Here is a 22,013-nt window from a genome sequence, read left to right on the forward strand (position 1 = left end):
GCCCTGAGGGTGACTGGGGACAGGAGCAAAGGCTGGGGCTTGAAGACCAGGCCTGTGCACCACTCATGTGAAGGACACAGGAACTCCATGGATCAGATAAGAATCTCCACCTTCCCTCCCTCTCCCAGGGACCCCAAAGACTTACCAGTCAGTGCCCTCAGCCAAATACCTGGGCTGAGGTGTCTGGAGTTGGTGGCCAAAGTCAAAGCTGGGGTGGAGTCGGTGGGGGTGGACAGACACACGCTCCTGACTCCGCCTGCACCAGAAGGAAAGGAGGGACCACGGCGTCAGGGCTGCCCAGAGCCAGCCCAGCTCCCAGGAGCTCTGAGCAGCCCCAGCCAGTCTATAGAGCAGTGAGCTTTGCCCCTCTTCCCAAACTCTGAGGAAGCTTCCCAGATGGGCTGTAGCCAATAACTCAGGCATTCCTGCTCTCTTCGGCTGCCCACTGTACTGAGCCTCTTCCTGGATGTGTCTGCTGCAGGTCACCTGCCCACCCAGCCTCTCTGTCTCCTCTGCTCCCACCCCTATTCCCCTTGTACTTGGTGGGCTGTCTTCAAGACACTCAGACCTGTGCCCAGCAGGCTCTCCCACCTCCGTGCACCCCTGTTTCTGCCATGCTCTTCTCCTCTCCTTCACCTTTCTTTATACTCTTTCCAGCTATCACAGCCCAAGTCAAAGCCACCTCCTTCAAGAAGGCCTCCCTGAACGTTCTCTTCCCTCTGACTTCCTACAATACTCATCTTCCATCCCAGGCACCCAACCCATATATTTATGGGTGCTTATGGCTTTAGAGATAGATCATCCAGTCTAGAGGTTCTCAAAGCACGCTCCCGACACCCCTGGAAACCCCTTCATAGGTGTGGCGAGCTCAAAAATATGTTCATAATAATATTATGATGTTAATTACTTTTTCATTCTCCCACAAGTGAGCACTGGAGACTTCCAGTAACTATGTGACGTGTGATTCTGCCACAGAAGCAGACATGGGGACACAGCTGTCTTCTATGAAGCCAAGCATTAAAGGGATTTGCAAATATGTTTTTTAAAAAGTGGGTCACTCTTCTTACCACATTAATACATAGCTATTTTTCAAAAACATTATTGGTGTTAACATATGAGTTTGTTGTTCCTTTTTAATAAATTCATAAATATTTTTAATTTCTGTTTTAATTTCTAATATAGTAAGTGTTGATAGCCATAACTGTACACACAGAGGTGCAAGGAGCACAGACCCGGTCTGTCTCTTTCTCTGGACAGTTGGGACTCATGAGGGGAAGTGATTTACCCAAGATTTCCCAGCTCCTTTAGACCCTTCCATTAGTGTCCTCTGACTCTCCATTTGCGTCATAGGTGGTCTAGACTAGGGGCTCTTCGAAGGCGGGGCTGAACCAGCCATGTCCTTTGGGATTCCTTTGGGATCTTGGGTTTTAGAACCAGGTGATCAGGAAGCTAGTGGGAAAATGAAGGGTCCCCCAGTCAAATCTCTCACAATGTGCAAAATGCCACTCTAAGCATCATTACTCACTGGTTAGCCAGCTCCTGTCCCGGTACCGGGGCAATGTGACAGGAACACACGCTAGCTACCGAGGGAGCCCACATGGAGTCAAGGTAGCACTCATTGCCTAAAATGAATTCCTCTAGGAGCAAAAGCTGCCTCTCACAGAGCCACTTAGGGACGACTTAGTGAACTGCTGTTCTGCCCTTGGCCCCGCCCCTGTACCGCACTAGCCCCGCCCCGGCCCCAGGAAGCGCCCACCTGGGGTGCGAGACGAGCCTGCGGTGCTGGGCTTCTAGGAGCTGCTGCTGCAGGAGGTATTGCTGGTGCAGGGCCTGAGGTAGGAAGGAGGGACCTGTGACGTCCTGGAACTGCAGGGTGGGCAGCGGGGTCAGCGACTGGTGCAGGGCGCCGCTGTGCTGGTGGGCCGGGGCCATGTGGGCGCTGAGGCCTGGCTGCGATTGCACGGGGTGGGCCAGGGGGAAGTCGGGCGCCAGCTGCTGCGGCTGCGGGGGGCCCAGGTGGAAGTGGCGGCAGGAGGTAGCGTGAGGATGCTGAGACCTTTGAAAGGGGGCACCTGAAGAGGTAAGGACAAGAGAGAAGACTCGTGAGGACCAGCACTGCGCCCCTCCTCCACAGACCCCGTCACCGCCCCGGGGACAACATGAAGCTGATGAAACTGAGACCTTCATTAGAACACAGCAATGTCATCACGTGTTTATCTATATGGCCATCTTTAATGCTGCCAATAAGGCTCTGTTGCCTACGTGTTGGAGGAGAGAGAGGTCTTTTCTTTAATGAATAGATAAGCATCCTTTTTAAAATTAAAACACTTGTTAAAGGGGTTCTAGGTCCCTGAGACAGATTGGCTTTCTTGAATTAGACTCTTCCCTAGCAACCCCTGACCTCAATACTTTCTCTAATACAGGCCACATAGAAAACCCCAAGTCCAGGCTAGCAAGGTCTGAACTTCACTGACACCTTGGCTACCCGGGACGCAGCCCACAGGAAGCCTCACACTCACAGGGAAAACAACCAGAAGTTGCTTTCCATGCAGTTTTAATAACAAAACTAACCACACAAATAATAATTAAACAACGTATTATAATATTATAATTTATTTAAAAGCAGCCATTTCTAGGAATAAGCTGGGATCGGGTAACATTTGAGTCTCTATTACTTTTCTAAATAAAATGAATCCCAATGACAAGCAGGCCTTACAAATAAATTGTCCAGGAGCAAATGTAGCCCTTGGCCCTGGGGCCCTTCAGGAAGGCCAGGAAGAGGACTCGGCCCTGCAGGAAGGTTTGCAGAGGCTCCCTGCTAAACATGGCAGGTTCAGCTCCTTCGCAAACCCCGCTGAGATGAGAGCAAAGGAATAAAGAGCAGATAAACACACAAGGACAGAGAGAACAGGAGAGGTGACATCAGCAGGCAACAGTTGTCAACAGATTTTTGGAAGATAGAAAGCAGATGGAGGAACTAGCAGAGCTGAGGAATCAGAAACCGAGCTCCAACCAAAGGGTCAGTCGACAAGAAGGCAGACAGATCTTGCCACACGTGCAGGGTCAGGAGCTGGAAGTCGTGGCTACTATGGAAGGCAAGAGAGAGGTTGGAGCTGAGAATGGGGAGGCCAATTACAAGTCTCCTGGGAGCAGGTCTGCCTGGGGCTCCTCCTCTCACCCTGGCATTGTGTGGGGAAACTGAGCCAGGGAGACTTCAGCAGAGGAGGGCAGGGCACAGCACCATGCGCAGGCTGCGGGTTAGGTGAACGTCTATGAGTGGATCTTTGGAAACCCCTGCTCCCTTCTGCCATTTGGTTCTAAAAGAACTGTCACCCAGCTGCCCCTTCCCTGCACCCTCCACAGCCCTGGACAGGGAACTAGTCCCAGAAAGAGCTCTACAGATATTTCTGTTTGGGAGTACCACAATAAAATGGAAGGGTCCCCAACTGGCTACCCTGTGATGAAGACTGTAAGTCAATAAGTCTATACACACAAATTCTGGAAGCTTTTAGTGACCTATTCTTCAATAGGAATAGACAGCCCAAGGATGACCAGTCTCTTGAGGAAGATTACAAAGTGAAAACAGAGAGAGAATATACAAATATTAAAAAAGAAGAAAAGGAAAAGGAAATGAGTGCAAGGGAACTGAGGTAATGCAAGACCCAGAAGAAAATAAAACTTAAAACACTATCATTAATTTCTTCCGAGAAATAAGATGTTGGGTCCATGAAAATAAAAACAACAACAAGAAGTTCTTTTAACTGGAGCAATTTAAAAACAAAGGAGAGAGCTCTTGGAAATTAAAAATATAAAAGGTGAAGTCTGAAATTCAACAGGAGGGTTGGAAAAATGGGAAAATGTCCCAGGAAGTAGAACAAGGCAAGAGGAACTAGGAGAAAAAGGATAAAGACAGGGAAGGATCCAGTCAGAAGGATCCACTCAGAAGGTTCCACATTGACAAATACGAGAGAAAGAACAAAGAAAACAACAGGTGCACCCATGTGTCCATTGTAGCATTATTTACAATAGCTAAGGTCTGGAAACAGCCCAAGTGTCCCTCAGTAGATGAGTAGATAAGAAAGCTGTGATACATTTACACAATGGAATACTACTCAGCCATTAAAAAAGAAGGAAATCTTACCTTTTATGACAGCATGGATGAACCTTGAGAGTATTATGCTAAGTGAAATAAGCCAGTCAGAAAAAGACAAGTACCATATGATCTCATTATAAGTGGAATCTAATGAACAAAATAGAAACAGAGGCATGGACACAGGGAACAGACTGACAGCTGTCAGAGGAGAGGGGAGGAAAGGGGAATTGGGGGGCTGGATGAAAGAAGGTAAAGGGATTAAGAAAATATATATATATGAGACACATAGACACAACAGGGTGGCATTAGCCAGAGGGGAAAGAAGGTCAGGGTAGGTGGAGGTGGGCAAAAGGGTGGAAAAGGGGGACAGAAAGAGACTGCTTGGGGCACCGGGCTCATGGTGCAGTGTACAGATGAAGTTTTGTTGAGTTGTACACTTGAAACCTGTATGGTTTTGTGAACCAGTGCCCCCCCCAAAAAAAATTAATTAAAAAAAAACAATGGGGAGAAAAGTATGAAAAAAATATTACAAAAAGATATTTCTCAGAACTGAAGGTCTGAGTTTCGAGATAGAAAGGGCCTCTGAGTGCCAGCAAAATAGGTGGGGAAGGACCCCACACCAAGGCATTTGACTGTGAAATGTCCAAACAATAGAAGCAGAGGTGGTTCTAGCATCTTCCAGAGAGGAAGCAAATGGGCCACACGGAGAATCAGGAAGGAGAATTATATTATAAGATTTCTCAAAAGCAACATTAGAAGCTTAAAAACAGTAATGGTCCTGAGGTCCTTCAAGGTCCTGAGGGCAGAAAAAGAGATTTTTAACCTAGAATTCTATACCCACCCAAACAGTGAGTCAAGTGCGAGAATAGAATTAAAGTCATGTTCAAACATGCAGGGTCTCAAAAAAATCAACCTTATCAGCACCCTTTCTCAAAGAAACCCAGAAAGACACAAGGAAATGGGGGGGGGGGTGACACCCGAAAGAGGCAGGGTTTCCCGAGCACACACCTGTGCAGGGGCTCCAGCAGACATTTCAGGGGGAGTAGGGGGCGTGCTCTGAGAGGCTCTGGCAGGGGAAGGTGGAAAGGAGAGGGTCACCAACAGATCTGGCACATGGAGACAGGATTTGGAGGAATTTTACAGTGTGATAATCTGGTAAGAATTTATAAAACTGTCATAGAAAGCAAGGCAACTGAAAAAAAAAAAGAGGTAATTGTGACCTCTGGGAAGAGAAAAAGTTGTGCAAAAAAGTGTAACTATTATGCAGTACTTGGTTCAGCAGTGAACAGTATTTATTATTAATAATAAAACAAACACTAATAAACTGAAGAACAGAAAAGGACATTTCTTCCGTAATAGGAAGAAAATGGCCAATGTCAAAATTGGGAAAATCAAGAAAGAGCAATGTAAAAGTTTGTTTAGAAATTTAGGAATTTATACACTGCTCACAAAAATTAGGGGATATTTTAACACTTCATATGCATTTTGAAATATCCCTAATTTTTGTGAGTAGAATATTTCCAGGAGTACATACCCAAAGAGGAGTCACAAGTGTTGAGCTTCGGTGAACAGGCTTGTGGTGTGGAGGTCAAGGGTCAGACAATTGCTGTTTTACTAAAAGTCTTATACTGGTGCTATCCAACTTTGTAGATAACATGTGTGTCATTGATAGATTTTTTTTAATGTTTTAAAAATAAATATTTGCAAAACAGAATAAAAATAAAAAGAATTTCTGATTGCTTTCAAGTAAGCCACAAAAGAATTCTCTAGAACCTTAACCTTAATTCCCACAGGCATTCCAGATAAACAGGGCCCCTCTGCCTGGTGAATTCTGGCTTCGATGGATCCAGGGGCTGAGGTCTGAATGAGTAGGTGAGAGCCCCGCCCCCCATAGCCTGAGATTAGAACTCCATCTGCCTGAGTCCCACTAACCCACCTGGCCTCCGTGTTGTTCCACTCAAATCTCCAGGTGTGCATGCGCATACCCATGAGTGGTCTTTGCTCACGCCTCACCAGCTACCTTCCCCATCCTTAAAGGTCACCTCTCAGCTCTTCCAAAAATGCCTCCCCTGCCCACCAACCCCTGGGGGCATCTTTCTCCTCCAAGTTCCTGCTGAACGCCTTGTCTGCACCACTCATGGGACACCCGGCAGTGGCTACCTTGAGCTGTTTCTTCACACTCGCCACCACCACCTGGCTGAGACTCATGACTTAACATCTCTGGATTCCCACACATCCCCCTAACCCCCTCCCCCTACCCCTCCCACCCCCACCCCATGGAACTAGAATTTGGTGAAGACCTGGCTGGCTGGCTGGCTGGTTGGTTGGTTGGCTGGCTGGCTGGCTGTTTGAGGGATGGAGTGAAGATCAACAGCTCATGGGGACTGAGACTCTGAGGCCGATTGAAGTCACACTGGTTTGAAATGGAATGGGATGGAGAGCGGCAAGGAGAGCTCTCAGGAGAACTCTGGGTTAAAGCTGCAGCTTGGCAGGGACAGGTCAGGCAGGACTGGCCAGCACCCTCCGCCTCGGCATGGTGCAGCCTCTCTCAGAGCCACCAGGAAAAGCAGGACATCCTTCCACCTGCCACAAGGGTGCCCACCCTGCAAGGGAGAGCCTTCAGGTTTGTATGGAGGCTCTTTTTTTTAATTATTTTTTTTATTTTTTATTTTTTGCATTTTTCCAAAACTGGAAACGGGGAGAGACAGTCAGACAGACTCCCGCATGCGCCCGACCGGGTGGGCCGCCCACCCGGCACGCCCACCAGGGGGCGATGCTCTGCTGCGACCAGAGCCACTCTAGCGCCTGGGGCAGAGGCCAAGGAGGAGCCATCCCCAGCGCCCGGGCCATCTTTGCTCCAATGGAACCTCGCTGCGGGAGGGGAAGAGAGAGACAGAGAGGAAGGAGGGGGAGGGGTGGAGAAGCAGATGGGTGCTTCTCCTGTGTGCCCTGGCCGGGAATCGAACTCGGGACTTCTGCATGCCAGGCCGACGCTCTACCACTGAGCCAACCGGCCAGGGCCTGTATGGAGGCTTTTTAGAAGGAAGAATGGCTGAGTCCCCAGCCTGTAGAGGTGGCCATTCTCCTGCAACCCGTGCCTTCCAGGAGATGCTCTGGGAAGTGAGGACAGGTGCCGTCTTGCAAGAAGGGGCAGTAAGAGAAAGGTGAACAAGAGTATCTCCCAGTCCCATAAGGCTTCAGGCAGTTTCTACCTACAAAGGTCCTTGGACTTCCATTTTGGAACTCTATTCCCTGTCCCTTGCCACCGCCATTTCCAGAGAGTTCTTGGTCTCAGCACCTGCTCAGAAGGGAATTGGAGCCAGGAGACACCCATTCGAGGACCCCACCTCTCCGCAGCCCTATGTCATGTGTGTGTGTGGGGGGGTGAAAGTAGCAGATAATCTCTGTTCTATTTGTCTCTAAGCCCAGAGGAGGGAAGTCCTGAGGGTGAAATATCTGGGCCCATGACAAGCCAATGATCAGTGATGTCTGAATGATACTGAACATCCCCAAATGCCCTTATCAATAGACAACCTACAATTTTTCCCATTAGAGTTACTCCTTTGAGTTAAAAAATAATCTCCAGATGTCCCCAATTTTAATATCCATTTCTAATTCCCTGGAGCTGAAATGCCTTCAACTGCAAGGTTCACCATGAGCTAAGTAACATTTTTAGGGGGTGAGGTGAAGGAAGAGTCTTTCAGAAACAACCACACATCAAGTGTGAGACACAAAGTCATTTCAGAAATGTGAAGGAAAACATGCATCTTAGAATTCAGGAAATCAATGCTGACCGTTAGCACCCCTAGAGCTGGCTGGGAGCAGCACCTTCAAACCTGGGGTACGGGGGCGGGGCAGGCTGGAAGGGAGGCCCAGGTGGAGCCTTGCACAGCTGGTGCAGGGGAAGTCCATGGGGCAGGGCTCACCTGATGCCCACCTGGCACACATGGGACATTAGAGGAGCTCCACAGGTGCCCAGGTACTGATGGCTGATTCTTGTCTCGTGGGCAGGGAGCCCGGGCAGGCTGAAAGCTGAATAGTGAGTGGGTCAGAGGACGGAAGAACCCACAGGGCTCCACGGGGGCAGGAAAGGTAAGGGAGAAACAGAGGACTCGGGGCCCAGGTTTCGGGCAGGTGGGCGGAGATCACAGTGACAAGGGTCCCGAATCCCTGCAAGGTCCATCGACAGAATGGAGATTTGAACTTAGGTCTTTCCTGAAAGCCAATAGTTGGTGGAGGGAGAGGGCAGAGCCGGGGAACTGGGGCACTTGATACAGTAGAGGTGGCAGTGAGGGGACCTCCCAAGGAGCAGGGCAGTGCAGAAATGAGACCAGGACATCTGTGGTTTCCTCAGGCCTGGGGAGGTGGGGCGTGGAGTCAAGGGACCTCAGAGCAACCTCGGCGTGAGGCCTGGGGGAACAGGTTCGAGCCAGGCCAAGAAGTTAGAGGTGGCCAAGACAGCAGAGCTATGAGGCTTAACAGAGGCTTCTCCAGGGCAGATAGCCTCCCGAGCTGACAAGCTATTCTAGCTATCTTCTGATAGGGACCAGTGGGGTCACCCGAAGTAAAGTGTTATCTATTCATCCTCAAGACTCCATCCAGGGCTGAGAGCAACCACCTTTGAGCCCTCAGATGAAAAGAAAAGGGAAGACCGGGCCATGTTGTGGGACAAGGACAAGGGTGGGCACCTGACATCTCAGCCTGCCCACTGCCCACCCAGGCCACGCCTGCGTGGTGATGATGGCCTTCTGCTGGTGGCCACCTTGGCAAAAGGCCAGCCCAGAGTCCCTGTTGCAGGCCCACCAGCCAACCAGGGCCAAACCTCCCCCACTCCTCCTGGGGAGGTGGGACCCTGGGAGAGGGAGGCGGATACCAAACCCTCCCAGTCTCCAGGGAAGCCAGTCTGGCGTGTCACATCCTCCCCAGGCCTGTTCTCAGGGTGTCAGGTTCCCTGCTGTCACTCAGCTCATTGACCCAGCGTCCCTCTCCCTCAGAACAAACCTCAGGAAGGGGGGGGGGTGAGGGGGCCCAAGAGGACTCCCTCCCAAAGGCCCCAGACGGTGTGGGGAGAGAGGACAGCAGGGGGCAGTTAGCTAGCCAGGGCCAGGGACAGAAAGGCTCAGGTTTGTCACTGCTGAGCACAGCCTCAAAGCTAGGGATGGAGTCAGATGTTACTCCTTTCTGAAAACCCAGCTCTCAAGTTGCAAAGAAAACCAGTCTTTTGAAAAGCAAGTACCTGCTACAAGAGGCCAGTGAGGAACAGGGAGACTGTCCTCCACCAGAGACTTGCATAGCCCGGCACAGTTATCCGGTGCGAGGGCTCTGGCCTAGCGGTCAGATGCCTCCACTCACCATCACACCTAGACGGGACATTGGACTTCCTCAGGCCCAGTTTCCTAGACATGTGACCCACAATGATGACACCTGGTCCTACACCCCTTCTCAAACCTCTTGCTCCCATAAAGATGTTTGTGAACTGACTGTCGTGACAGCCCCTGGGTCCCCCTGCTGGACAGCTCAGGCCAGGTCTCCTGTCCCTGCCACCTCCCGAGAAAAGTGTGCGTGTCCTCTTGCCATGTCCAGCATTTGAAGTGGGCTGGAAGCGGCTGCTGCTGACCTTCAAAATCCACCTTCCAGACAGCTGCCACATTATCCCAACGCCCAATTCGGAGCGTTCTATTCCCTGCCCAAACTCCTCTCCTGGTGTCTGTGTGTCTCTCTCTCCTTCCCTCTCTTCTCTCCCGGACTCCCAGGGGTCTTGCCTGCCTGCAGGCCCACAGTGGCCATTCTCTGCCCCCCTGGTCCTGCCTCCCTACCTCGCTGGACAATCACATGCTGTCCTACCTTGACTGCCCAGGACAGATCTTAATTCTGAGATGCAGTCTCCCAGCTGGGCGAGACTCCCCTCTCCACTGGACTTGTGGCATTTGCCTTCAATACTTGGCATTTCATTTTGGACAAATTGTATCTTCAATAATAAGCTGTGAGGTGAGTGCTTTCAGGGTAGATACCATGCAGTAATTGTCCTTTGCTCTTAGAGGGGGCTTAGGAATCTTCCAAGAGGGAAAGAAGGGGAATGAGAGACAATGAGAGAATGGAAGAGAGAGAAGAAGAAGGGGGAAAAAAGAGGGAGAAAAATGGGAAGGAAGGAAAGAAAAGGAAGAAAGTCCTTCATTATCTTAAAAATGTTAAATATCAAATTATTAGCTCCTAAGGAAATATAGTTAGTTCTTCATGGGGCCATCAAATATTCAAGCTAAATGAAGCTGAGATCATAGCGCCTTCATTCTACAAGGCCGGAAAATGGAGGTGGCTTGTCGCAGTGCTCTCTGGTATTGTGTTGAGTTGGGGCTAGAGTTCAGGCCTCCCAAGTCCCAGTGCAGGGCGCTGTCCCAAGCCTGCCATTTCAGTCCCCCTCCCAGCACCCAGATCCTCATATGCCCACAGACGTCTACACATGGTTCTCCCAGAGAGAAATCTACCTGTCCAGAGATGACATGCCATGGCCCTGGCAGTCCCACCTTCTCTCCCCACCCCTCATCCCTCTCCTGAGCTCCCCTAGGAGGAAGCCCATTCCTGCCTAAGGAACCAACCAGGAACTGGCAGGAGCCCAGCTGCTGGAGCCCAGGGGGAAGAGTCTGAAATCTCGTCTGTGAGAGCAGCTGAGGAATGGCCATGGTGCATGAGACTGCTCAGTCTCTGGCCAGTCCCCCTCGGCCAGGGGCCCCAGGCTTCCTCCCTGGCCTGAGAAAATGCCCAGGATAAGCCTCAGCTTTATGGAGGAAGCCAGGTGTCTCCAGGCCTTTGGGTGTTCCTGTCCCAAGGCAAATTCCGGTGGGACCCCTAGAAATCCTCATGTGACGGGCTTTATTTGGGTCCTACGTTTCAGTGTTTAACTGATGGAAGAAACTTCTGGGGCACTGGCACCAATTCTTGATACCTTGCGTTAACATGGATATGGGTAAACTAGACTCATGCTGGAGACCAGGGCCGCTAGGGGACTTGAGTTGTCTGAGATGAGGAACAGCTGAAGAACGGGTGTGAGCAGGGAAGGGGAGACCCTGGGTCAGGCTAGAGCTGCGGGTCAGGGCATTAAGCTAATTTTGGTAAATTTGGATCAACATAAGGAAGACATTTCTTAGACTGTGACCTCATCACTGGGGATGTCCATGCAGAGGCCAACTAACTGCCCAGTTTCAGAGGAGCATGAAACTGGAGAGGGAGATGGCCCAGGGACACCTCCAGGTCCCATTCTAAGCTCACCGTGAGATGGCACAAATTCACTGCAATGTCCACCTTCTGCCTGATCCTACTTCAGTCCAACGGGTCTATAAAGGCACAGAAACGATGGCCTGGGTGATGGGGAAGGAAGGGGAGGGAGAGGGGCGTGGCAGCAAAGAGAGAGCAAGGTTCGGTCCTCAGGGCCTGAGTCTGGAAGCCTGAGCCCAGGTGCAAGGAGGAGATGCAAGCCACAGGCAGGTGTCCAAAGACAGTCTCCCTGTTCCGCTGGTGTGCCCCCTCCCCGGAGCCCCCTCTGCCCGCTGCACTGCTACGGCTCAGAATTCCGCTTCCGGCACCGCCTGAGCTTCCCAGGGGCCCACATCGACTTAGCCAGCCTGGGCCACATCCAGGTTCCATGTGACTAGGCAGTGCATCCTCTGTGATCCATCCAGATGCAAGCTGCTTGGGGAAGTAATTCAGGAAAGATGGGGAGGGGCGTATTGTGGGAAGCCCTGAGTGACAGGACCAGGAGTCTGGGGAATCCTTCATGAGTTAACTGCGTGACCACAAATCAGACCAATCAGAGATGAAGACTAGGGAGAGGGGGCCGTTTGCCCACACCCAGCTTCCTAGGCTGTCCTCCCTGGTGGCTTCCTTACCTACTCCAGGTAAATCAGGTTAACCTCTTTTGCTCCCGTCTGAGCAACCCCAAGAGGCCCTTCCTTGGTGTGGCCCCTTGGGCTGCCAGAGGTCTGCTTCCTCCCCTCCCCGCAGTTTGGTTTCCTGACCAACAGAGGACATGTGGGGCCCAGAAATGAAGTGACATACCCGGAGGGGTCCCTGACCCAAGAGCAGCTTTGTCACTGCTTCCCAAGGCCAGTCTTTGGTTTCTAATGAAAATCTCAGCTTCTTTCAAGGAACTCAATTCTGGATTCTCAAGGCACTGATGGGAAGGGATATTCCATCCTAAGGAAGCCAGCTCGCACATGGGCATGAGACCATTAAACAGCAAACTTCTAGCAAGTAACAAAGGGCCAGCATTTGGCTCCAGTTGCTGTCAGGGGCCAGGGGTAAGGGAAGTGAAGAAGGTGGTGTCCACTAGAAAATCCCCTGTGGGTAAGAGGACAGTTTTCTGGGCATCAACCATCCCAGAGGACACCTCTTCTCCACCTAATGGCAAAGAGGTTTATAAAAACATTCCCACCATAGTCAAAAAAGGATATTTTGTAGAGGGCATCTATGGTCAAAAGACCTCCACAAAGGCAGGACCTGGCTCTGTCTCATTCACCTGTATCTCTAGTGTCTGGCACAGATCTTAATACATAGTAAAAACTTGTTCGCTGGCTGGCTGGCTATGAACAGTTGAATATGTAGGAAGTCTTTTTATCTTGCTAAAAGTTTTGGTAATACCCAAAACAGCTGCCTCCCAGCCTTTAGTACTGGTTTGCGTGAGGGCAGAGGAACAGTGTAACTAAAGGAACTGGAAACCCTGTAGGCAGAAAGACTGGAATCCTTTCACTGAATATTGGAGCTCAGCTGCAAGTTCAAAACGGACAGGGGTGGCCCAGCGCACGAGATGGCCAGTACAGATCACAACCAACTAGCCCAGAAGAAAACTCAGTTTCGAACCAGAACATTCGTCATGCCATTCCTGCTGACGAAGTAGGGGTCTGCCCCACGGAGAGCACTGGCTGACCACAGGGAGTGCCGCCTGGGTCACAAGTTCAGACATTCTCCCAATGTCCTTTGTAGGAAAATGGCTGGGAATCACTGTTGTCCGGAGACAAGTCTTTGGTATGGACTTTGGAACACCAAGTCCTGTGGGGGCAGAATGCAGCCCCTGAAAGCACTGATAAGATTGTTTAAAGGGCCCTGGCCGGCTGGCTCAGCAGTAGAGCGTTGGCCTAGCGTGCGGAGGACCCGGGTTCGATTCCCGGCCAGGGCACACAGGAGAAACGCCCATTTGCTTCTCCACCCCTCCGCCGCACCTTCCTCTCTGTCTCTCTCTTCCCCTCCCGCAGCCAAGGCTCCATTGGAGCAAAAATGGCCGGGGCACTGGGGATGGCTCTGTGGCCTCTGCCCCAGGCGCTAGAGTGGCTCTGGTCACAACATGGCGACCCCTTTGATGGGCAGAGCACTGCCCCCTGGTGGGCAGAGCATCGCCCCATGGTGGGCATGCCGGGTGGATCCCGGTCGGGCGCATGTGGGAGTCTGTCTGACTGTCTCTCCCTGTTTCCAGCTTCAGAAAAATGAAAAAAATAAAATAAAATAAAATAAAATAAAATAAAATAAAATAAAATAAAATAAAATAAAATGGTAGTTAAGGCCCTGGCCGGTTGGCTCAGCAGTAGAGCGTCGGCCTGGCGTGCAGGGGACCCGGGTTCGATTCCCAGCCAGGGCACTAGAAAAAAAAAAAAAAAAAGATTGTTTAAAGGAAACAGCTGATCCCTATGGCCTTTTCCCTACATACCTGAAAGGTATTAGTTAATCATCCTTCTCTGCACCTGAAACCACTCTGGGCTAATTTGACCCAGGCTCTGCTAATTTGCTTGATGAGCAAAGACACGAATAAATACGATGAGACTGCAGAGATCTGGGCTCTCAGTTCTAGAGGCCAGGATTCCCCAGTACCCATATTTTTTCTTGCATGTTTTTCTTAAGTCCTACAGCGCCTTCCTTTCGTGCACACCCATTGCTGAGCTGGTCATGGCAGTTCTTGATAAAAACTCAAGTAAATTATATTAAAAAGCATATCCTCAAATCCTAGCAATTTGCACGAGGTAGTAGAGCACTCACATTAGCATTGCTTGGTGCCCCAAACGGGCAGACCAAGTTCAGAAAGCAACTTTGACTGGGACTCTTCCTCCTGAGGTTTCCAAGGCACACATTCTACTTACATAAAAGCCCTGTGACAGTGTGGACAGGACAGAACATTGTGAACGTCTGTTTCCTGATTCCCCCAGGACAATTGCTTCTTCTGACTACAGTTGTGCGCGCCTCTGCCCTGCTTCAAGCCTGCCTCCCCATTCACTCTGAACTGCAATGGAGAAGAGTTTAGATGGTGGCTTTTCCCAGGAGCAAGATCACACCATGAAGTTCTAATGGTGGGATCTGAGGCAGCAGCCAGTGAGTCTGGGCACTGTGGGAGTTCCTGGCCTCCCCGTGCCCCTGAAATCAAATCACATCAGTGGGTGGGTATCCATTTGCTTTCAGAGGAAGCCAAGGGCAATTAAATTAGATTCCCAGCCTTTATTATTTATGGGCACCTTGGTGTAACACCCTGGGGTGTGGAAGGAGGGGGTTGTATACAGAGACAGAGACAAGACAGAGAAGGGAGTGAGGGGGGACATTGGATGAAATATTGAGAGGGGAGAAAGGAAGGCAGGAGAGAGAGGCAGCAGGAGAGAGGCTGCAAGAGAGAACAGAGTGAGAGGGAGGAGGAAAGAGAAGATGCCTGGGGAAGGCAGGGCTACAGGTGTCCCTGATGGGCAGATCCCAGACACCTAACCTGCAGCAAAGGCCCATCTCAAGTGACTCTGTCAGCTGCTTATCTGCCCCTGACTTGGCCTGTGACACTTGCCTTCCCACGCCCAGTTGGCCCTCCGGAGGCTGGCCCTGTCCACTCAGCTCGTTGCTTCATACCCTACATAGTCACTGCAGGCCAGAGTCCCTTTTCCCAGGTCACCCCAGCTGGACCCCGAGCCCCTGCAGGCTGAGACTGCGCCTGCTCCCATGGAGGTCAGCCCGGGGCAAGCCCTCAGGAGAGCAGCTGAGGCACCTGGCTTTCTAGCTCTGGGCTGCAGCCTTCTGATCTGCAAAATGAGCATGCAATGCCTCCCTGCCCACCTGGCAGGGGGAACACTGAGACCCCCACCTGTGAGAGTGCCTTACAGAGGACACATGCTTCTCAGCCTCCACAGGCCCAGTCCAGAGCTGACTGCAGAGATGGGGCTCAGGGAACACCCGCTCCTCCTTATCCCCTCTGCCCCTCTCCAGCCCAAGCACCGTCTGGAGTGATACGTGATGCACAGGAGAGTGGCCAGGACCAGCAACAGGCCACCCCAAGGACCCCCTGCCAACTCCCAGCCAAGCACCCTGCTGGCCTCCTACTCCTGAGATGAACCTAGGGACCAGGGAGACTTCCGGTCCAGTAATAGCATTTGCACTGGAGCCTAAATTTCCCAGGAGGAAGTCAGGGTTTTGGATTAAGCACTGCTGTCTCTCATTCCTGCTTAAGATGCAAATGCCTCCAAGAGAGCAACACGTTAAATCCCTAACGTTCAGTGTGGATAAACTTGCAAGGCTTTCTGTCTGTCCAGAGAGAATGGAAAACCATGGAGATGTTGTTCAGTGAGGTAGCCAGGGTGGGAGAGAAAAATCTAAACTTATCCCCTTCACAGCTCTGCCCCAGCATCCTGAGAATGAAAACAGCCAGACAACAGCTCTTTTCTGGGTCTGAAACTGATCACTTGCATTGATAAGCCAATTGTATTTGATTTTGAACTTATCCACTCACCAAATATTTACTGCACACCTATTATTTGCCAGGCACTGTTCTAGGTGCAGCAGTGAATAAGTAAAAAATACTTGCCCTCGTGGGTCTATGGTCAAGTTATGTACAGGGGGTCCTTCGGTTACAACACAGTTCCGTTCCTACAACAGTGACATAATCCGAATTCTGCTGTAAGTTGAAACACCCCCTAGCCTAACACAAACCGAACACTTGCACTATCCACAGTCCAAAGTGGCACAGGAAAGTGTACTGGGGGACGCCAACTTCCTCACTCATACGTCACCTTACCGTGTATTCTTCCGCCGTGTACAGCCGAACTAGTTTGCCCACATAGTCCATAAGTACTATGCTAACAGCGAAGCCAAAACACGCACGTCTCAATTTTTTAGAGTTTTTATGGGCGTGAGTGTCGTAAACTCAAAACATCGAAACATCGGATGTCGAGACTGTTGTAACCCAAGGACCCTCTGTACTGTCTAATAAGGTGGTCAGCATGACTGTTCAGCATGTGAAATGTTGCTAGTCCAAACCGACATACATTAAAGACTTCAAAGTCTTAGTACCAACAAGGCAATGTAAAAAAAAAAAACACAACTTTGCAAATTACTTACAGGTTGAAATTATAAATCTTGAATATATTGAATAATATATATTATTAAAATAAATTTCATCTTTTTTACCTTTTTAATGTGGTTGCTAGAAAAATTTATATATGTCTGAATTTTTTTTTTTTTTTTAGAGAGAGAAGGAGGAGAGATGAGAAGCATCAACTCGTAGTGGCTTCACTTTAGTTGTTCATTTATATGTGCCTTACATTATACGTCCATTGGACAGCTCTGACCTAGCTAATAAGTGGATATACAGGAAAATATGTCATTTACTGATGACGATGGAAGGGCTACGGAGAAAGCAGGTGCAGGGAAGATGAGTGGGGGCAATGTCTTCACTTTAGGTAGATGGCGAGGAGAGCCCCACGGAGAAGCTGACTTCTGCGCACAGAGCGGAGAAGTGAGGGAGCCTCCAGGGGGAGAGCTTCCCAGGAAGACCGAACTGCAAGCTCAGGGGCCCTCTGGTGAGAGCACACCTGGCATTGTGAGAAACTCTGGAGGCCAGTATGGTTGGAGCAGAGGAAGATGAGGGGAGCGGCAGGGACGTCGGTGGGATAGAGACTGAGGGCTCAGGAGGACAAACCGCGCAGGATCTCGTGAGCTGTTCTAGGATGTTGGCTGAGTGAGACTAGGAGCAAACTGAGGTTGGCTGAGCAGAGCAGCGACAAGACTTGACTCACAGGGCTGCTGTGTTGAGAATGAGCCAGAGGGGTGAAAGGGGAGGAGTGAGAGAGAGATGGTGGTTTCCTGGACCAGGCAGGGTGGGAAGAGGGCAGAAGGAAAAGGGGGTGGTTGGATCTGAGTCTATGTCAAGGGTAGTGGTGACCAGATTTGCTGATGGATTGGACATAAAACTTGAGAGACACAGAACAAGGACTCCAGGTCTTTTTCCCTGAACAACTAGAGGAATGATGTTGTTGAAAGCTGGCAAAAGTGGCTCCCATTCCTCCCTCCAGGTATGCACACACCTTGCAAAGTGACTTTGCAGCTCCTCCCATCAAAAGGTGGGTCTATTCCCCCACCTCTTGAATCTGGCCAATTTTGGCCAATAGAATGCAGTGGAAGTGACATCATGCTTGGGCCTAAAGAAACTTTGCTATTTCCTCTCCTTCCCTCTCTCTCACTTTCCTGTCTCTACCATATGAACAAGCCCAGGCCAGCCTGCTGGAGAACGAGAGACCACAGGGATCAGAGATAAACTGTCCCAGATGACCATAGAGGCCATAGATGTATCAGTGAGCCCAGATAAGACCAAAAGAACTTCCCAGTGGAATTCTTTGAGCCCAACCCAAATGATCAACCCACTGAATTGTGAGCTGAATAAATGGTTGTCTTAAAGCCAAAGCTTGGGAGTGGTTATACAGAAAAGCTAACTGACACAGACGATGTTGCCATTTTTGGAGGTACAGACTCAATTTTAATTTATGCTCTTATTGTTTTAAATGTGAGTCTGAATGCTTGGAGTGCAAAATCCTGGTCTTTTTTCCCTGCAGCATCCACAGCACCCACAGGAGAGGGCTGGATGAAGTCTGGGTGCTCACTGCACACTTGCTGGGTGGATAGATGGATGACTCCCTAAGCCTAAGTCATGTCCCTTAGTCACCCTCCCACCCACAAAGCCAGAGAGCTCTAAATGCCTCCTCTCTCTCTGCCTGTTGCTCCCTGGGGGGGGGGGGGGTCTGCAGTTGAACCTTGGTTTCCTAGAGCTTTCATCAGCAACGGCCACAGAGAATTGAAACCCATAGTGTATGTGTTTCCTTGTGAACATGGAGCACTGATTTTAGCCTGTTTTGACCTCCCATACCAGCCTTTTCCCAGATGTGCTGGCAAATAGACAAATCGATTGTTTTGCGTTTTTCCTCCTTTCCACCCCCATGACATGTTAATTAGCAGGGAAAATGCCAACAGCAAAGTCAAAAAGACTGAAGACAATCCCCAGCCTTGAGTAGCCAGCTGGTGCCGCACAGGGCATCCTGACTCTTCCTTCCAAGGGTGATGTCCGTGTCCCAGGCTTCAGAAACTGTCTTCTGCCTCCCCGCTTTTCCTTCCTCCAGCCCAGGCACCCCAGAACCCCCAGGAATCTCACTTTGGTCTTTCTCTGATGCTGGCAGTAGTATCAGTGCATCACATCACCGCCAACAAAGCATTCCCCAAATTCAGCCACACAACCACCCAGCACAGTGAATTATGGGTACCATCCCCATTTTAGAGATGAGGAAACTGAGGCTCAGAGGGTTAGACAGACTTACCTAATATTGCTTGGCCCAGGGCTGGAAATGGGGAGTCTAGTTTTGATTGCAAGCATGTCTTTCTAGTACTGTCAGCACTGTCAACATACATTCTCTATCCAGGGCCGAGTACATGGAGGAGGCGGACTCTAATGCAAACTGCCAGTAAGGTTACTGTCTTAGGTCTCACATGGCATCTAACTGGCATCAGTTAGACTCTGGCCAAGATCATTCAGGCCCAGGAGAGAAGGCTTTAAAGAGACAGAACGGCTCTCCCAGGCCCTGTCCCCATCTCCTGGGTTCCAGGTGTCATCTGACGCCAGCGGGGTGTCCATGAGCCAGGAATAAAAGTCCGTTTTGCCAGGCTCTGTCGAGGCCCCAGGACTTGTGGCTTAGCTCAGGCTCTGCTCCCACACGCTTTCTCCTGCAGCCCTGATGGAAGTGTGTGCTCCCCATTTGCAATACTGGGGTAGCACAAAGTGGGGGTGTTTACTGGGGCAAAATGACCAGATTAACCTGATCTGACCTCTCACCTGGCCCTTCCCAGCTACCACTGCACCCTCCCTCCCCTCTCCACTGGGACAAGGTGGCCACCAGGAGCAAGGCATGCCACAGGCTGGGTTTGCCCTTCTGGAGTCTGAGGGGGGGTGTGTGTGTGTACGCGCATGCACGCATATGTATGTGTGTGCACGCGCATACTCCTTAGTATCCACAGCCTGTCTCTGGCCTGCTGGGATGAGTCAGGCCAGCCTATACCCAGTCCTGGTGTGCCAGATCAATTATTATTATTAAATACCTACTCTACAGCCAACACAGTACGGTGGGGGAGGGGGGAGTGAGGTGTTTCCTCAGGATGCAGTGGCATCTGCCTGGGGCGTCGGGAAAGTTGCATGCAAGTCCAGTCTTAACCACGTTTGCTCTGCAGCCTTTGCCAAGTAGCCTACCCTCGCTAAACTTCAGCTTCCTGACCTACCAAATGGGCACAAAGACAGAGCCGTCCCTATCTGCAGGACTGTCGTGGATTCAGATGAGATGAGAGTGCAGTGCTTTGAATACTGGAAAGTGACTTACACATAGGAGGCTGGGTGTGAAAGATTACAACAAACATTTATATGAGAGGAGCCCAAGGATGCTGCAATGGCTTGAATTAAATGGTGTGCTTTAGATGATAGTGTATGTGCAGCAAAAGTAAATACGCAGATGGTTTCTGGGAGGATCCAGGAGATCTGACAACAGTGGTTCCCCATCAGGAGAGAACCTATGTGGTGGGGACTGGGGACAGGGGAGGAAGGGAAATGTGGTTTTCTTTGTACACATGCATTTTTGTACCACGTGCATATGGTATGTGCTTTTTGAAATAGTTTTAAAAAATAAAATAATAAGAGATGTAGTGTAGCAATGTGGAAACTGCGGTCCGTCTTCAGTGTTGCTCTGCGCCTTGCTCCTCCTCCCACAACTGTCTCCGTCTCCTCGCCCCAAATTTCAACTCTCCTTATCTCCCCAGACAGAAGATAAGTAAACTGAGATGCAAAGAGAGTCAACAGCCCGCTGTCACCTGTCCCAGGTGTCAGGCTAACACAAGGTGAATCTGGGGTCAGGTCCAGAGAGCTCTGTTGAGTCCAAAGCCAGAGAGTGTTGTCCGAGTCCACTTCGAACCTAGGACTCAGGACTGCTTAGAAGGCCAGAGGAAGGCCCCGCCGTGGCGTGAGCTTAGACATACTCTGGGGCACAGAGGGTCTTCCCGGGGCCCCGCAGATGTCGCCACATGTCTACTTCTGGATGAGGCTGAGCTCGAGTGGTGCTGCTTTATAAGATCCTTTGGGTGTGAAGTTGAGCTTTAGCACCCTGGGGAAGGGTCGGGGCAGCCCACCTCATTCTGATCCCACTCCAGAGAGAAGAGGTCCTGGCAGGGTTCCCAGCTGGTGGTGTTTTCACTGAGTTCAAGACCTGTCACCCAAAGCAACAAACTTTAACAGAGTGCCACAGAGTCTAGTTCCCCTGGCTAAGGCGCGAAGACACCTGGAACACCACCAGCTTCTCAAATCTCAAATAGGGGGCTGTGTTGTGTGAAGCTTAGGCATCCCTTATTCCTGTATCAAAGGCCTTGGGACTCCTGGGGTGTTTTGAGGACCCTTGTCAGGGAGACAGGGAGGATCTGCCAGTGAACTTGGCCTCCTCTAGAACAGCGCAGTGATTCCTAGCATCTAGAGCAGGGGTCCCCAAACTACGGCCCGCGGGACGCATGCGGCCCCCTGAGGCCATTTATCCGGCCCCCGCTGCACTTTCGGAAGGGGCACCTCTTTTATTGGTGGTCAGTGAGAGAAGCATAGTTCCCATTGAAATACTGGTCAGTTTGTTGATTTAAATTTACTTGTTCTTTATTTTAAATATTGTGTTTGTTCCCGTTTTGTTTTTTACTTTAAAATAAGATATGTGCAGTGTGCATAGGGATTTGTTCATAGTTTTTTTTATAGTCCGGCCCTCCAACAGTCTGAGGGACAGTGAACTGGCCCCCTGTGTAAAAAGTTTGGGGACCCCTGATCTAGAGCATGGAACGTCTTCACCCTGCCCTGGCTGCTAAGAGCATCCCCATTTCCAAGACAGCTCCAGCCCAAGGTGGCCTTGTCCTTCTCCAAAAGTGGGGGATGGTCAGGACCACCAGCAATTGCCCTTGTGGTCTTTCCGGGGTCTCCTAGAGGGGGAGTATTGCACAGCCACACCTGTGGCTCAGAGGACCCCCAACCAGAGGCTGTAGCTGCTGAGAGGACCTGGGAAGAGGCAGCACAGCAAGTGAGAAGAAACAGACAAAGGAGGCAGCCCCCTGAACAGTGTGACAGTGCGACAGAACGCTGGCCTCCCTGGGGCCCTCCACACCACGCTGGGCTACACTCTGTGTGGGGCTCAGTTCCCAGGGATACATTTGACAGGAGGGTGCCTGCTCTCTGCCCTGACTCCCACTGTCTTCGGAGCCTGACAGGCAGCTGTGAGCTGCTACCAAGAGGCAAAGACAGTGGCAGACAGCAGACAGGCAGGGACATGTTTGCCTGCGGGCTTAGTGGTGAGCCTCTGGCGCTGTCAGGCAAGCAAGGGACAGGACTGTGGGCCTGCCTCTGGCCAGCTGGGCAGCCAGCACAAACCAGCATATGTCCCTTCAACTCCACAGACCCTGGAGACTACCCTTCCCCCAACCAGGACATGGAGTGGAGGCAAGATTTATGGGCAGTTGTCCAATGTGAGATCCGATTCTAAAGGACAGGGGTGGGGAGGCTTAGACCCTAAGGGGGAGGGGGCTGCTTTTTGATTCCCAAGGCTCAGAGATGAGCCATTCTCTCCCGCTGAGCTGGAGACCT

General features: G+C 50.8%; 2 protein-coding genes across 3 annotated transcripts in view; both read right to left on the bottom strand.

The window, feature by feature from the left end:
* The window catches only part of ARK2N (arkadia (RNF111) N-terminal like PKA signaling regulator 2N), a 273,891-nt gene that overhangs the window by 70,519 nt on the left and 181,359 nt on the right, over positions 1–22,013 (bottom strand). The gene's annotated exons all lie outside the window — the stretch shown is intronic.
* Positions 1–22,013, bottom strand: part of ARK2C (arkadia (RNF111) C-terminal like ring finger ubiquitin ligase 2C) — a 94,222-nt gene that overhangs the window by 19,791 nt on the left and 52,418 nt on the right. For both annotated transcript variants that reach the window (XM_066247396.1, XM_066247395.1), the window contains exons 2-3: positions 1,757–2,072; positions 146–256 (exon numbers count right to left, since the gene is read on the bottom strand). In XM_066247396.1, coding sequence (XP_066103493.1) covers positions 146–256; positions 1,757–2,072 — 427 coding nt within the window. The remainder of the gene's footprint in view (positions 1–145; positions 257–1,756; positions 2,073–22,013) is intronic.

Source organism: Saccopteryx bilineata, chromosome 11 (genome assembly GCF_036850765.1).
Source record: "Saccopteryx bilineata isolate mSacBil1 chromosome 11, mSacBil1_pri_phased_curated, whole genome shotgun sequence".
In the NCBI taxonomy this organism is placed as follows: Eukaryota; Metazoa; Chordata; class Mammalia; order Chiroptera; family Emballonuridae; genus Saccopteryx; species Saccopteryx bilineata.